Below are 16,235 nucleotides of genomic sequence, written 5' to 3' on the forward strand. Positions count from 1 at the left end.
CCCTCACCGCCTCTTCCCCGCGCCCCGCCCGCGCCACCGTTCCTCGGCGCTGCGTCCGTCACGGCGGGGCCGGGCCGGTGCACCGGGCGGGACTACAGCTCCCGGCGGCCCGCGCTGCCCGCCCCTCCCCGCCCCTGCCGCAGAGCCGGGCGGGCCCCGCTCCCGGTGCAGGTGGCCGGGCCTCAGCGGATGCCCCGGAGTCCGGTAAGAGCGTGGCACCATCCTCCCCATCCCGCTCCGTCAGCGGCCGGCGCCGTCGCGACGGCCGCGCTCTCTCCCCGCGGGCGGCCCCGCGGGCTCCCCATCAGGCGCTGCGGCCCTGCGGGCGGCACCAGGGTCCCTCCGCTCCGCCGGTGTCCGCATGAGGTACCGGGGCTCCTCGTGGGGCACCGTGGCGAGCGCGGGGACCCCTCCGTCCCCCGGTCTCCCCACGAGCGCGCCGCGGGCCCTGCCCCGCCGAGAGCGGCCGTGCCCGGGCGCTTCCGGGGCCTGGCGGGTTGGGTGGCGGGGCCTGGCTGCGTCCCGGTGCGGGGCCCTCCCGGCCCTTCTGCCTCGTGTGATGGGGCTGGGCAGCGCTGCTCGACCTCCCTGCTGGGTCCCCAGGGGCGTGACACGGGGGTCCCTGCCCTGGGCAGGTGGGGGACAGGTGCCTGCCCAGGTGCCATTGGCGCTGGGGCTTCTCACAGCCCGGCCACCTGCCCCTTGTCCCCCCCGGGACCCGCTCCTCGGGCTCGGTGCTCCCCGGGTGGGTCCCCGCGCTTTGCCTCGGTGCCTGCTGGCTGTGAGCTACAGGCATGGCTTCGTTTCCTCTGGGCTGATGCAGCTGGACAAGACCTGAATCTGTAACAGAGGGCTGGAGGTCTGTGGCAGCCACACACCGGGTATCTGTCAGGAATATCTCCCCGGGTATCTCCGTAGGAGGCACCGGGATGCCGGAGTGAGGTGGAGATAGGAGCAGAGGATAACAGGGGCTTGCCTGAGCCTGCCTTGCCTTCGAGCGGGAGATTAAGCCCTTTGCTGCCCACACAGAGTGGGGCTCCCCCGCTGCTGCCTCTCCACCTCTGGCGGGTGTGAGGCTGTAACCGAGGGCCCAGGCCTGTGTGAGGCACAGTCGTTTGATGGTGAGCTAAAAATTGCCCTGTGTAAGTGCAGAGAGAGGCTCCCAGGCAAAAGCACAGTGAGTCCTGCCCTGCTAAAAGGCAGAGGGACAGTGTTGTGGGACATCACATCTGGGAATAGGTGTTTGATGGAGACTGTTCAGAGGTCACTGGCACAAGGGAGAATCTCAGGGTAAAGGCTATGGGTGGGGAAATGTCTCCAGGTGTCCCCCTGGGAGGGGCGTCTTGTGCTCTGATGCATCCCAGCCTGCTGCTGGTGGCACAGCTCAGAGGTGGGACAGCCAAGGAACAAGATGTGACCATGTGGCACTGCCTTGGCTCCCATCCTGCCAGCGTCTGGTATCAACTCCACAGAAGCTCCTTGGATCTGGGGACACTGCACAGAGCAGAGGGAAAGCCACAAGTGGCTCCCAGCCCCACCAGTTGTACTAGAGCCCATGCAGGGCTTCCAGCTTCAGAGCAGCAAATCAATCTTCAAGAGGGAAATGATGCAAATGTTTCCTTCCTTTCTGGCCTGTGTCCATGCCAGGAAGGGCCAGTTTTATCTAGGAGCTGTGAGGGTCACATCTCTGTCATTTTCCTCCTCCCAGTGCTATTGCCTGAGTAGCTGTGAGTCTCAGAGCTACTTCTGGGCTGTGTCTGGGATGGGGACAGGGATGCTGTTTTGGAGGGACGAGTACTAGAGACAGTCACTGTCCCCAGGAAATGGGACAGGGGCCTGGGCACTCCTGGCAGCAGTGACAGCCCTTGTTCTGCCCGCTCCAGCCTGGCCTCATCCCTGACCTGCTCTGGCAGTATCTCCAGCCTGTTTAGGCCAGGAAACTGCCTGCTAACACGAGGGTTTGCAAACACAAGCAGAGCTCAAAGAACTGAGTTTCCTGTCCCTGATCCTGTCTGAGCTGTGTCGTGGAGCACATGAAGCTGTGCTCTTCCAACAGCTGTGGTGGCTGTCCTGGAGCCAGGCATGCAGGAGAGCTCATGCCCGGGGCCTGGGAGACTGGATTTTAAGGACAGAGGGATTCTGGGGTAGAGTGGAGGCTTCCAATCATCTGTACACAGCGTCCTGCCATGACTTTGCTCACACATCCATGGAAGTGACTTTATCCTGCATCTCATGTTGCTGGGGCGTGGCCAGACCCCTGGCTGGTGTGCAGGATGTGGCTCCCCAGGTGGGAATGGCCGGGCCGTGCTGATGGCTCAGTTGGAGGCCACCTCCAGGGTCAGATAAAGTTACATCTCTGGCAGCTCTGGGCTGCTGGGTTACATCCTCACTGCCAGCAGGACTGATGACTCAGGGACCTCATCCAGGAAATTGGGGGCTGCTCAGGCATCCCACACCCATGGGGTTGTTATCACCAGGTCCGTGGTGCGTGGGTTGATGGCTGTGGTTTCTCTCTCCCTGCAGGCCACAATGCTGCGTTTGGCTGCTTTTGCAGCTGTGCTGCTGTTCCTCAGGGTCACTCTGGAACTGTCCTGGATCCAGGCCATCCCTGCTCTCTTCATCTTCTACCTGGCATCTGGTGGATGGGAGTTTTTCCTCATATTCCTCAAGACATTACCAAGGGATGTGAGGTAGGTGTGCTGGCTGGGATGGTCCAGCCATCCCCCCCAGCCCTCTGCTCTGCCCTGGTGTGTGTGTCTGTGTGAGCACAGTCCCTGACTCCTTGCACAGCCTGGGTTTCTGCTGGCACCTGGCCTGGCTGGAAGGAGATCTCCCTTTGCCTTGTCTGGGTGACCCCAAACTCTCGGGCAAAGTTTTCCCGAGAAGGATAGATTTCAGCTGAGCTCAAAGTCTATTGACTGTCCTTGTACTTCACCCTGTCCCAAAGCTGCTGGCGTAGCACCAGGTCCCTGTGCAGGGTTTGTTCTGAGTTGGTGTCAGGCTGTGCCAGCTCCTGGCAAGGATATGGCCGGGAGGGAGTGGTGGTTCCTCTTGGAGAGCACTCGAGGCTCAGAAATGCCCCTTTGATCAGGGACATCCCTGTCTGCAGACTTCCAAACACATCAGTCCCTGGCTGTGAGCCTCTCTGCGGATGTGTTCTGCCTACGTGCCCACTGCTCAGGGGAGCACGCAGAGCTGCTGCTGACCCCAGGTGGGGTCTGGTGTCAGTGCTGGGCTCTTGCAGCTCCTCAGAAGGTCCTTGTGCTGTGCTGGCTTTGCTGAGGAAGTGATTCTGCAGGGGTCACTGAGCAGCTGCCCTCTTGCTCCCCCTCTTTGGCAGCACGGGGCTGGTCCTGCTGCGGGTGAAGTGGCAGGTATGGAGGCACGTGAAGGAGAAGAACACCATCGCCAAGATCTTCCAGAAGACCGCAAGGAAATATCCAGAGAAGACAGCGCTGATCTTCCAAGGCACAGGAGAGAGCTGGACCTTCCGTCAGCTGGATGAGTACTCCAACCAGGTGGCCAATTTCTTCTACGGCCAAGGCTTCCGCTCGGGGGACGTGGTGGCGCTTTTCATGGAGTCCCGCAACCAGTACGTGGGGCTGTGGCTGGGGCTGGCCAAGATCGGCGTGGAGACGGCCCTGGTGAATTCCCACCTGCGCCTGGACGCCCTGCTGCACTGCATCACCATCTCCAGCTCCAAGGCTGTGGTTTTTGGCGTGGAGATGATGGAAGGTGAGGCGCTGGCAAATGTTTTGGGAGTGCTCTGGAGTGGAGGGAGGTGTGTCTAGTCAGTGGGTTCAGTGTTCCTTTCCTGCCCACCACAGAACAGATCTGGAAGAGAATGGACAGTTGAATCATTCAGGAATTAGATCTGTGCTTGTGTTTTTTTTGTTTGTTTGTGTTTGATTCCTTTGGACACTGGGCAGGATCTGGAGTGCAGTGCTGTCTGCCTCCCAGGCAGGTCAGCCTGGGTATAGGATCCTTCCTTGTGTCTCTCCAGTCCATTCCCAGCATGGAGACCTGGGTTGGACTGGGCCTGCCCCACTGCACAGGAGGAACCTCCCCTTGCTCTCCATGGCTGTTGCTACATCCTTGCAGCACCTTGGCTCCAGTTCCTTGTGTGTTTCAGTCCACACCTCTGAGGTTGAAGATGTCAACAAACCTCTTGGCAAAGAGGTTTTGGATGGGGGAAGGTGGAAAACAGGATCTTCTGGTCCCTGAAGAGGTCTGGGCTGTGGCCCCAGCATCTGTTAATCATGGGAACAACATCTGCCTGGGATGGCTGTGAGCCCTTTGGGGACTCTGCCAAGCTCAGTGGGGTACAGCTATGTGGGACAGGGTCTCCCTCAGGCTGTCTGGGAGGACAGGGGGTCTCTGTGCTGTAGCCACTCTGCTGCTTTTCTCCAGCTCTCCTCTTTATTTCCTCAGCAATGCAGGAAGTGCAGCCCTCCCTGGATAAATCCATTCATCTCTTCTGGTCTGGGGATGAAAATCCTAAATCTGTTCTCCCTGGTGCAAAACACCTGGACCCCCTCCTGCAGATGGCCCAGCGACACCAGCCAGCTCCCCCTGCTAAGGGCTTTCTTGGTATGTGCTCAGCTCTTGGGGCCAGACACGTGGTGGTGATTTTGAGGGTTACAACTCTGGCAAGACTGCTGGGGTTGCTGATGGCAACGGCTGTTTGGGATGGGTCTTACTCCAGTGTTGGAAGCCCAGCCCTGTGTGGAGCAGTGTCCTGTCATACCCTCTGTGTGTCCAACAAACCTGGGGTGACCCTAGGATGTTCTTGGAGCTGTTACATGAGAGCTTTGGCTCAGCTGGCAAGAGTAGAGTGTTTAAATTTTGTTTGTCCCTCTCTCCTGGTTCAGCCTGGTTCCTGGTCACATTCCCAATTCCTAGATTGGGAATGTGACCCTGTCTCCTCATTGCTCCCCAGATAAACTCTTCTACATCTACACCTCTGGCACGACGGGGCTGCCCAAGGCTGCCATTGTGGTGAACTGCCGGTAAGGCCATGAACAGGGGCTTGGGGAGGATGGGGCTGAGCTCTGCCCTCTCCTGGCACAGCAGCCCTGGCCTTGCTCCTGACATTCCTTCTCACCCTCCCCTCAGGTACTTCCGCATGTCCAGCTTGGTTTTTTACGGTTTCCGGATGAGGTCTGATGATGTGATCTACGACTGCCTCCCTCTCTACCACGCTGCAGGTGACGTGTGCCATACAGAGCATCCTGGGACTGAGCCTTCCCTCAGCCAAGCCCTGGAGGCTGGTGTGGCTGTGATCTCCATGTTAAGGAGGATGAGACTGCTGCTTGCAGTGTGTGACTGAGGATTTTCTGCTTTTCCCCTGGAAGCCAAGAATTGATCTGGCTGACCTTTGGAGCAGGGAGTGTGTGGGGAGGGCATTATCCTACCCTGCTTTTGGAATACCTGTTCTTTATTGCTGCTCCCTGTGGAAAGTTAGGGGGGAAAGTCTAGGGGAAGCAGTGCTGCCTGCCTGGCTGAGATATGCTGGGGTATTTAGGTGCAAAGTGCTGCCCTACATGATACTGCCACGTGTCTCCTCCCTTGTGCAATGGCCTTGGGGTCTTTGGCTGGGCAAACCCCCACTGCTGTGAGCCAGCCATGGCCTCTGCCTTGCCCTGCCAGTTCTTTCCCTGGGTGGGCTGGGCTGGAGGTGTTTGGGGACTGAGGGTTTTCCTGGCTGCTTCTCTGCAGGGAACATCGTGGGCATTGGGCAGTGCCTGCTGCAGGGCGTGACGGTTGTCATCCGCAAGAAGTTCTCAGCCTCACACTTTTGGGAGGACTGTGTGAAATACAACTGCACGGTGAGGCTGTGAGGGAAGGGGCCAGCGGGGAGTGGGCAGTGAAGCCTGGGGGTCTGTGCCAGGGAGAGAGCTCTCTGTGGGGAGAGCCCAGCTGCTGGAAGTGGGGGAGGCCTGGATCAGTTCTGTCTGTCCAAACCACCTGGCACGGTGGTGGGGCTGTGTCCTTCCCATCTGGGCTGGTAGCTTCACGTGTCCTCCTCACGTTCCAGCATTAGCCAGGAGATAGTGGATGGGTTTCACAGCCTGGAGAGGTGGGTTAACCAGGGAAGGACAGGCTGGATGACTTAGCAGAACTTCTCTTTTTCACTGCACCTCTTAGCAAACTTTGAGTATGTTGTACCATTCAGTCCTGCCCTGAAGCAGCCTCAGAGAACCCAGGGCTTGGCAGAGGGACCCTAGTGAGTCTTTCCTCTCTGTTGCTCCCAGATCGTGCAGTACATCGGGGAGATCTGCCGCTACCTGCTGAACCAGCCGTACCAGGACACGGAGCGGCAGCACCGCGTGCGCATGGCCGTGGGCAACGGGCTGCGCGCCTCCATCTGGAGGGAGTTCATGGCCCGCTTCGGCATCCCCCAGGTGGCCGAGTTCTACGGGGCCACCGAGTGCAACTGCAGCCTGGGAAACTTTGATGGCAATGTAAGGGCCCACAATCCTCCCTCGTATCCCAAAGGGTGACAGATCTGCTGGCCTGGGCAGGGTTGGAAACCCAAATGGGCTGTTTGCTCCATCCACCCAGAGGGGTTTTGGCTGTTGTGTGGTGCCACCTCTGTGGTGTTCTGGGAGTGTGTGAGCAGGGGGTTCAGGTGGGACAAATGTCCTTGCTGCCCACAGCTCCGAGCTCTTTCTGTTCTAGGTTGGGTCATGTGGCTTCAACAGCAGGATCCTACCAAATGTGCACCCCATTGGTTTGGTGAAGGTGGATGAAGACACTATGGAGCTGATCCGGGGGCCGGATGGTGTCTGTATCAGCTGCAGACCAGGTGAGGACAACCACAGGGATAAAATCCCCTCAGCCCAATGGGAGTGTGACTATTTCATAATACCTCAGGATAATTATCCTGGATTTGTCTCTCCTCAGTTAAACCACACCAACCCTTTTTGCTTGGGGGGCTGGGAGTGGTGGTGTTCCCCCCCTTCATCCCCTCTTCTCACTGCAGGGGAGCCGGGGCAGCTGGTGGGTCGCATTGTCAGGAGCAATCCCCTGCAGCACTTCGATGGCTACCTGAATCAGTCAGCCACCAACAAGAAAATTGCCAGGGACGTGTTTGCAAAAGGGGACGCTGCCTATCTCACAGGTGAGGCCAGCAGGACCCCTCTGTCTGCTGGGAATGAAGGACAAAGGCACTTGTGTGGGAATGGGGACTCTGAGATGCTCCAGGGTTGCTCCTAGCCAACACCTCATGGTTTTGCCTGCTCATTGCTCTCCAATAGGGGATGTCCTGGTGATGGACAAATATGGCTACATGTACTTCCGAGACCGCACCGGGGACACCTTCCGATGGAAAGGGGAGAACGTCTCCACCACGGAGGTGGAGGGAACGCTGAGCCGCATCCTCAACCTGACGGACGTGGTGGTGTATGGCGTGGAGGTCCCAGGTAGCTGGGAGGGAAGTGGACAATCAGGAGAGGCAGGCAGGCCTCCAACACTTGAGTGTTGACATGTCCTGCATGTCCAGATTGATGAGGGTGGGCTGAGGCTCTCTGTGGGCAAGCTGAGAAGAGGCCACAAGGGGTGTGGCTAGCAGGAATGAGAGGGCTTCTCATTCTCTCAAGCTTTGGTCTGATTCTGGCTGGTTTGTAAGGACCCTGTGTCCTCTCTGGCCATGACTGTGACTGCAGGGTGTCACTGGTAGCTCTGGCCACAGGGTGATGACACAGCAGTGACACAGCTGGATGTGCCAATGCTTCAGTACAAAGCAGGGTCTTGCTGGTGCAGGGCAGAGGGGAGATGATGCTACAGGGACAGTGTGTCTGAGTGCCCTTCATTCTCTGCCTCTTAGGGGTTGAAGGGAGGGCAGGAATGGCAGCCATTGCCGACCCAGAGAACTCCTGTGACTTAGAAGACTTTTCCAGCAAGCTGAAAAAGGCCCTGCCACTGTATGCACGCCCCGTCTTCCTGCGGTTCCTGCACGAAGTCTCCAAGACAAGTGAGCCATGGCATGCACAGTCACGCTGGACATGGAGCTGGGGGAGCCTGGGAGGGGAAAACCTGGTTACAGAGGTCACTCTAGTGTGGGGATGGAGCCTCTCTGCCCCACAGAGCCCGTGGCCAGTTCCTCAGGTGGTTTTTAGGCATGAGAACACAAGGCTGGGTCTGGGGCTGTACAGGTGTGGTGGGGATGGAAGTGTGTGTGGCTAGTGATCCTTTACCCTTCTTCTGTCCCCATTTCAGGCACTTACAAGTTCCAGAAGATGGAGCTGCGGAAGCAGGGCTTTGACCCCGCACTGGTGAAGGACAGGTTGTATTTTCTGGACTCCAGGCAAGGCTGTTACCTGCCACTGGACCAGGCAGCGTTCAGCAGAATCCAGTCCGGAGACCAGAAGCTGTAACTGGTGGGGCTCAAGCCAGGCACCTCCCAAATCCTGCTGGGGAGAGGGGGCAAGGCAGGCACTGGGGAAGGAAAGGTTCACAGAGTGATATAAAAGGCACGCTAGAGATTTTATTTGACAAGTTTTACAGATAAGGGTTTGGGAGGAGCACACAGGGGATTGAGGGGAGGGGGGATGGTCATATACCAAAGCATTGACTCATTATGGCTTTATTTTCTGCTTGATACAGTTGTGGTGGTCCCATGCCATGGGAGGGGCAGGGCCCTGGCCAGTTGAGGAGGGGTGGGGTGCCCCTGCCATTCCACTTTGCTTTTCCTGTCTTTCCCTACCTTTTCCTGCCTGCAGCCACCCTTCCTTGTGAAGGCCAGTGCTGGGCTCTTCCCCACTTCTCTACCAAGCAGCCAGCTTCTCCTTGGCACAGGGACCCAGTTGGCAGAGGGAAGGTGGGTGCCAGGCGCAGCCCCTTCCCTCTGCTTGGCCTTGCTGGTGTTGTGTGTCTGCTGTGAATCAGGGGAGCAGGGTAGTGTTGGGCTCAGGAGGGGGGCAGAGGTGTGTTTCTGCCATGCCATCTCTCTCCTGGGGATGACATTTCTGTTTTTCACAAGTACACGCACATTATATTATATTATATCTATATATATATGTGTGTGTGTGTGTATATACATATATATATATATAATACACGCTGACCTTTTTTTTTTTTTTTCAATCTTAATTTATTGTCTGTACTTTTGAATGTGTCTCGGGTTTGTGCAGTAGGTGGAGGGATAGCCCAGGCCTGTCCTCTCTTGGAGAATGCTTTTCTCTCACAGGGAGGTGGGATGCTCATCTGGGACTGATTCACCTCTTCCAGCGTGGGTGCAACTGTAAATGTCCTTGTGGCCTTGCTCCATGGTGGAGGACATGAGCAAATCCCACTATCTTGTGGACACTTCTCTGGGTCTTTTACTTCCATCTTTTATGGATGCAGCATTGTTTTGTGGACCTTCTTCCTTGCTGCAAGCAAGTGGGAGAGTGGGAAGAAGGGCTGAGTTTGCCTTTGCTTAGATGTACTCAGGAGGTAACTTGTCAGGGGAAAGAACATCCTCTGGAGGGTGGCCTCTGTGAGAGCCTGACTTCCTGTGCTCTGCATCCCTTCCCAAAAGAGCCCTCCCTGTCTCCAGCACCAGAGCAGGGCCCTGAACTGAAATGTCTGTGTGAAACACCTGACTTGTGCTATGTGAATTCCCCATGTTGTGTCTGATATGAAACAGCCTCAGCTGCGACGTTCAATTCCAGTTCTCAGAAAACAAGCAGAAATTTCTCTTCCAGAGAAAACTCTGGATTGGGTTGTTTTTGGGGGTTTTTTTTTGTTTTATTTTTGGTTTTTTTTTTTAATAATTTGGTTTTATGCTTTTAGCAGTTACTCCTTAAAATGACATCTGTCTTTTGTGAGGGCAGGGTGTGTCTGCTCTTCTAGCTGTGCTTCCACACCAACGTACCTGCCTGCCTCAGTCCGTCCTGGTCTCACAATTAAACACAAGTATGGGTCTATGCTGCTGTTTCCTACCTCTTCCTTGTACAGTCCTGCTTCGTGAGGGAAGGTGGGGGACTTTGCTGGTTTGGGGACTGCCACTCCAGAGCATCACCTCCCTGTGTGCATTTTGGCTTATCTTATAGCAGGGGGAACGAGCCCCTTGCTGCTGGGTTTAATGACTATGTGAACACAACATGTTGATCAGACCCTTCCCAGTTTCTTCCACTAACTCTACACACCCTGTTTTTCCTTGTTCTATCCTCAGCATTACCATGCCAGTTTGTTCTGGCCCAGTTCTCCCTGTTTACCCTTGGACATGTGGTTCTCCCACCCCTCTCCTGTTCTCTATTTCCCCTTCCTTCTGCTTCTCTCTGTCTTTGTCCATGCTGAATTTCCCAGCTCATTTCTGCCCTTCCAGACAGGTTTTTTGGTAGCCATTCCACTTCCCCTGCTGCCAGAACCATCTTTTACACCTTCTGCATCCAACCTTGGTAATAGGAGAACCTGGCTCCTTCTTGGTGTGGGGCTGCCAGGGACAAATGTCTTCCATGAGCCTGAGTGAAATGTGTTGCCTGGTGAGCCACACCATAAGAAGAGTGTTGGAAATTTGCATCCTTTATATACCAACTTCACCTTTGGACATGTTCAAATGGGTGTCCTCTCCAGCATCTCTAAGCTGAATGCTTTAATTTTAGTTTTTCAGTCCCCTGGACACTCACAAGCCTCTGTCCCAAAGCAGCCGGTGGAAAACAGACATCATCCCCACAGCCCTGCAGCATCAGGGGACTCGGCCCTCAAACAGCGGCCTTGCCACGAAATTTACCAAGGAAATTTTGCATTCAGGGATCATATTTAGGGGCCGGGGAGCCGGTGCAGGGAGTGCAGCACTCTGCAGGTGCTCTGCTCCCACCTGCGGGCTCTGTTCCACCCGCAGCCACCAGAGGAGGGCAGGCTGGGCTCGGCAAACGCCGCCCCTCGGGGGGACACGCTCCGGGGCTGTCACAGCCCTCGTGTGCTGCTCAGGGCCCTGCCAGCGCGGGATGTTGGAGTGGGAGGGTACCACGCAGGGTGGGGGCCTGAGGTGAATTTTGGATACAGAAGATGGTGCTGGGTGTGAGGCTGGTGGCAGTTCCAGGCACTGGTGTGCACTGTGCCCGGGCACCTGGCTGGATGGAGACTGTGCCTGATGGAGACTTGGGCAGGAGGTGGGTGGTGGGCAGCAACCTGAACCACCAGGCCTCATCCAGCCTTCTGCTAAAGGCAGTGAGGAAAAGCTTGGCCTCCCTGAAATCAGGTCCGGGGTTGGTTATCTTGAGATGCGTGGTTTAGAGTGGTAGAGGGGGATACAGGGGGACTGCACTCCCTCCCTGCAGGAGATGGCTGTGCTGAAGAATGAGGGGTTGCAGGGCAAAACTCAGCACTGTGTTTCTGTCTGTCTGAGAGCAGGGTAGGATAAAAAAGGAAATTATGCATTCGGGGCACTGCCTGTTAAATGCAGATGTGAATAGCTTTGGAAGATTATGGAAATATGGCTGTTACTTGTTTGCTGGTGAGCCCATACAAATGGAGACTGGCTTGAGTTGCTGGGTTTTGGAGATGGATGGGAATTACAGGCCTGTGAGAGGAGCAGGATGTAGCCCTTGCTGGTGCCAGCACAAGTCAGGAGCTGGGCCTGGCTGGAGCACAGCTGAGAGCTCACCCCAAGCCCTGCATTTTGGGCTGGCTCTGAGGAGGGGGAGCTGCACAATTCAGGCAAGAGGAGCAGGATGAGACCCCTCCCCAAGGTAAGAGCTCCTGCTCTGGGGAGATGGGAGGTGCTGAGTCACTGGGAAAGAGCTCAGCAGACATCACAGAGGGCTCTGGTACTCAGCCCATCAATAGCAGAGACCTGCAGGGCTGTGCCAGGGGGCTGGAGTGTGCACATACCACACTCACCTCTGTGCCAGAGCATTCCCCAGGGAGAGGGGAGCCCAGGGAGCTGTGTTCACAGCCCTGAGCTCTGCTCAAAGGAGCCTCCCTGTGCAGTGAGAATGGTATGGGGGGCTTGGGCCCCTCTGGAGATCTGCTGCCTGGGGACCATTCACCATTGGCGCTGTTTGTCCTGACTGAGGAGGGTTGTGTGCACTTGGCAGTGCTTCAGGATTCCCTGAAACATCCAGCTACACCAATCAGAGCTTTTCCACTGGCTGTCAGCTTTGGGTTGAAATCCTGGGGCCTTTCTAAAGTCCCAGCTCCTCTGGAAAAATTAAGTTTATGTGCCAGTGTCCCTGCAGCTCTTGGCCCAGAATATTAGTGCAGGTGTGGAGCTGAGCCTGGGATCAATGCTGAGCCACAATACTTCCAGCAGAGAGGTATTTGGAATGAAGTAGCCAGTGTTTAATAATCTGATTTTTAAAAATATCTTTTTATTTGTGTAGTTTAAAGGAGGAGGCTAATTGAATCCTCTATGATTAGAGACACCTTGTGAGACATCCCTCCCCTTTGATCAATGCAGTAGTCTGGCTCAACAGCTGCCTGTAGATAAAAGTCCTATACATAAAGTACGAGGTATTGTTCTGTTTTAATTAAAACACTTAAAATTCTGTTTGCATGAGGTTAAGAAAACATTAAAATCCTTTCCAGGGTTATTATCAAACTGCTAATTTAAGCAAATCCAAAGAGCTTTACAAACCAAATGTACTTTTCCCCATGGAGATGACTGCTTCTCCCAGACCCTGTGTCCTGGACAGTGACAATATATCAAGACAAAAAATGTGGCAACTTTTTTTCTGGTCTGCTCTAGGTCCAGCCCAGCCAGGCCATGCTTAGTGTGCAAAACTGAAGTGTATTTTAGCCTTAATGCAGATGAGGGCTTTGCAAGTTGCTCAGAATCTTTCTGGGTGAAATTAATTTCTGCTGCTGAGAAAGTCTGTGACAATCTTTAACACTGCATCTCTCCAGCCTCCTCCTGCCACTCTTGGTGTGCCAGAGCCTTCCCAAACAATGACAGCTGCCTGCTCCTCTGCACTATGGGGAGCTGGCTTTGCCTTTAAGCAGTGACAGGGAAATATTCTGGACTAAAGAAGAGACTATCCTTTGGTGCACTCTTTAGAAATGGAAATACTTGATTCCCCTGAGTGGTTCCAGTGTAACCAGGAGCAGAGCCAGGAGTGGCTTCTCCCTCTCCAGTTTGAAGGGACTGTTTGGCCAAGGATTCCTCCGAAATGATGGGCTGTGAATGTCTCATCAAGCTGTGTGAGAGGGAAGGGAGCAGCTTTCCTTCCCAAAGCAGAGAGGCTTCAGGAGGGAAGAGAATGTCCTTAGGGCTGTTTGCTGCTGAGCTGCTGGACAGCTCAGGATGGCTGGACTGTGCAGCTGAGCGAGCCTCAGGGAGCAGGGATGGGTCCTGCTTTGATTTTTTTGAGCCTGGCCCATTTCAGTGGCAAATCCCACCTTCCAAAGTAACCTTGGGTTTGATCTGCTTTTCTCTTGGTTCATTAAAAATCCACACATAGGCACAAAATCATGGCAGGCCAGGGTCTGGGAGAGCTTTGGGCAATGGAGATTGTGCAGAGCAGGCTGGCAACCCCAGGGATTGCAGGCAATAGTGATGCTGTCCAAGTCCAGGAGGTATTCCTGCTCAGGATGTGGGTCACTGCCCAGATCTTCCCTGATCCCTGACAGATGATCCCAGGTTTGTGAAGCGGGAAATGACCCCTCCTGTTACAGCCCTGCCTTCCTCCATTCCCATCCCTGAGGGTGCGGAGCAGCCTCCCGGGGCCCCCAGCATCCCGGGCAGGATTTGTGCCCTGATCCTGCCCTGGAGGCGACACCTCCCACGACCCGCCCGGGGCTGTGCCAGGGGCCCCGAGGAAGTGAGGGCAGCCAGAGCCTTGCTCCTGCCCCCGGCCATGCGAGTGGCTCGGCAGGCCGCAGGAAGAGGCTAACAGCGGCGGGCGAGCCACCCCCTCAGCTTTGAGTATCACTTTCAGCTATTCTGAAGGTTAAACGCCTGTTTAGAGCTCCCTATTGAAGGTAGAGCCGGGGGTGCGGCATTGTTGGGACGCCCTCCCGCTTTGTCTGGCCGCTTTGAGGGATGCCCTGAATGGGAAGCGGCCCCCCCAGCCCAGCACCCCGGCAGAAGGGCTCCCGGGGGAGAGCCGCTTCCTCCCGCCCTAATGACATTCAGCCCTCCATCGGTTCAGCTCCCGCTTTCTTTCTGCTGCAGTTTAACCCGGGCACAGAGGCCGGGCTCCATCTTACTGATCTCTGCTTGACACCCAATTACCACATGAATGGCAGAGAAAGGCTGCAAAAGGCTTTAACTCCCACTGACCCTCCTTCCCCTCTGCCTGCTTCCCTCTCTCCCCGTCCTACCCCCTCGCCTTTCTCCGCCGGAGGGAGTTCAAAACTGAGACGGGGAAATCAAACAAAGCCCCGAGTAAGGAAACCCATTGTCACCGCCTCCGCGATGGCTCCCCTTTCGCCGGCCATTGTTCGCCCTGAAGTTTGACTTGCTGTGTGGAAGGATGCGAGCAGCTGTTTGCGCATTCCCCTGATGTTTTATTGAAAAATAATTGAATCGTCAGTTCGGGGCTCTCTGATAAAATGTTTCCTCGTAACGCCAGGCCCTGCTGTATTTATAAACTACGTGTCCCTCTAGAATGTGATGGCGACCTAAGACTAAACCCTCAGTGGGGGAGTGGAGGTGTGTTCCTTCTGCACTCAGGGAGAGGGAGAAAGCGGGCAAATGGCAGGGAAAAGGCAGAAGATGGGAATGAGACAAAAGAAATTAACCCTCTCTTCATTGCCAGGCTCAATTTCCAACCTGTTCCCTTTGCAGTTGGCTTTGTGGGAGGGGAATGGGAGCAGCTCCCTGCCCCAGTAACCCGGGTTTATGTGTTTTATGTACCTGTTTATCAAACACCATCTCTGTTTACAGCACTTCAACAGCAGCAGCATTACGTTTTCTTGAGGAGATTGTGTGCTTAGTTTCCCCATCCCAAACATATCCCAGAGAATTTGTGGTGCTCTGATTTCAGTGTGCAGCATGGAGACAGGACTCATTCCTCTCCCAAGCACAAAATGTCCATAAAAACGTCCCCTGTATCTCATGTGGTCACTTTTTGTCCAGGACAATTGTTAACAGTAACCAGCTTGGAATGCTTGAGCCAAATTGGTATTTATGATCACTGTTCCCTTTCCTGTAATTTATTTTTGCTTTTCCAGGGAGGTGCTAGCACTAAATCTGTACCATTTTCTTGTGTGAGTCAGGAATCAAGATTCTTTTAGGAGCTAGTTCTGCTTTTATTTGGCCTCATAAATGATTTCTGGGAGCAAGAATAGCTCATATGAAACCATAACTGCAAACACTGATCTGGAATCAAGATTACCAGATCCTCTGAACACAGAATGCTTCACTCATTTCTGAAGTCAAGGTTTTTGTTGAAGGCTTCTTTCCTTGGCCGCTTTTCCATACAATTCCATCCTGGGCCACATATCCGAGATACTCAAAAGCCTTGTGATTTAGAGATACATAAAATCCAGCTGGAATTTTTGGATGAAGACCACGGTCAACAGCCTCACGGCTCTGCCATCACGTAACCCCGGCAGCGACGGCAGCATTCATCTGCCGAGGGACCAGCCTTTCCTGGGGCCCAGCCCAGAGAATGATCTCCTCCGAGAACAAAAGGCCATTACAAACACCACCACCTTCTGCTCCCGGGGTTAGGCGTACTCTGACCCCCGTTAGCATAAACCAAGAGCAATCTGTCTGTGTAAATTTATGCCCCTTACACATAATGCATCATGTATATGCATAGCTATTACATTTCTATCTGCATGTGTGCACATGTACATGTATTTTTTTTTTATTAATCCCAAACCCTCCTGAGTGGAGGGAGGGTTAAGAGGCTGCAGTTTTTCTACCAGTGCTGCCCCTGTGCAGCTCCACGTTGTGGGGGAGAAGCAGAGCCCAGCTGTCACCGCCATGGCAGCGTTCTGCCTGTGTACACGGCCCTTCTCTGGGGACAGGAGGGGAAAACAAACAGGCGACAGATGTGAGCCGCGTTGTTTAACGCTGTGCTGGGGGAGCCTGGCGCCGTGGGGATGTGATGTGCTGCCTGCCAGGGGCTGCCCGAGCACGAGGGGAGGCTCAGCAGCCACCCCCGACCAGAGCTGCATCTCCCCGGTGCTGACAGGAGCTGTCCGTGGCATCACCCAGCTGTTCCTGCTCCCCCACAGCAATCCCCAGGAACAGCAGGGCGGCATCACAGAATCACAGAAGTGATGTGAACAGAATGCACAGAATCACAGAACTGCAGGGCTGGGAGGGGATCCAGTCTGACCCCCATGCAAAGGCA

The 16,235-nt window shown here is 55.1% G+C and overlaps 1 protein-coding gene across 1 annotated transcript; it reads left to right on the forward strand.

The window, feature by feature from the left end:
* Nucleotides 1-75: 75 nt before the first annotated feature.
* SLC27A4 (solute carrier family 27 member 4) lies at nt 76-10,490 on the forward strand. Its single transcript, XM_064727884.1, has 13 exons — nt 76-204; nt 2,524-2,690; nt 3,341-3,735; nt 4,432-4,590; nt 4,940-5,009; nt 5,116-5,207; nt 5,719-5,828; nt 6,255-6,464; nt 6,682-6,808; nt 6,986-7,123; nt 7,260-7,424; nt 7,829-7,975; nt 8,221-10,490. The coding sequence occupies exons 1-13, from the start codon at nt 190-192 to the stop codon at nt 8,376-8,378; spliced, it is 1,953 nt and encodes a 650-aa protein (XP_064583954.1). The 5' UTR covers nt 76-189; the 3' UTR covers nt 8,379-10,490.
* Nucleotides 10,491-16,235: the final 5,745 nt, after the last annotated feature.

The sequence above is a fragment of the Zonotrichia leucophrys genome, chromosome 17 (genome assembly GCF_028769735.1).
Source record: "Zonotrichia leucophrys gambelii isolate GWCS_2022_RI chromosome 17, RI_Zleu_2.0, whole genome shotgun sequence".
Classification (NCBI taxonomy): domain Eukaryota; kingdom Metazoa; phylum Chordata; class Aves; order Passeriformes; family Passerellidae; genus Zonotrichia; species Zonotrichia leucophrys.

Bases quoted from the DNA above. Each gene is read 5' to 3' on its own strand.
- SLC27A4 (XM_064727884.1), top strand. The intron at 4,591-4,939 runs GTATGTGCTCAG...ATTGCTCCCCAG, and splicing joins CCCTGCTAAGGGCTTTCTTG to ATAAACTCTTCTACATCTAC. The intron at 5,829-6,254 runs GTGAGGCTGTGA...TGTTGCTCCCAG, and splicing joins GTGTGAAATACAACTGCACG to ATCGTGCAGTACATCGGGGA.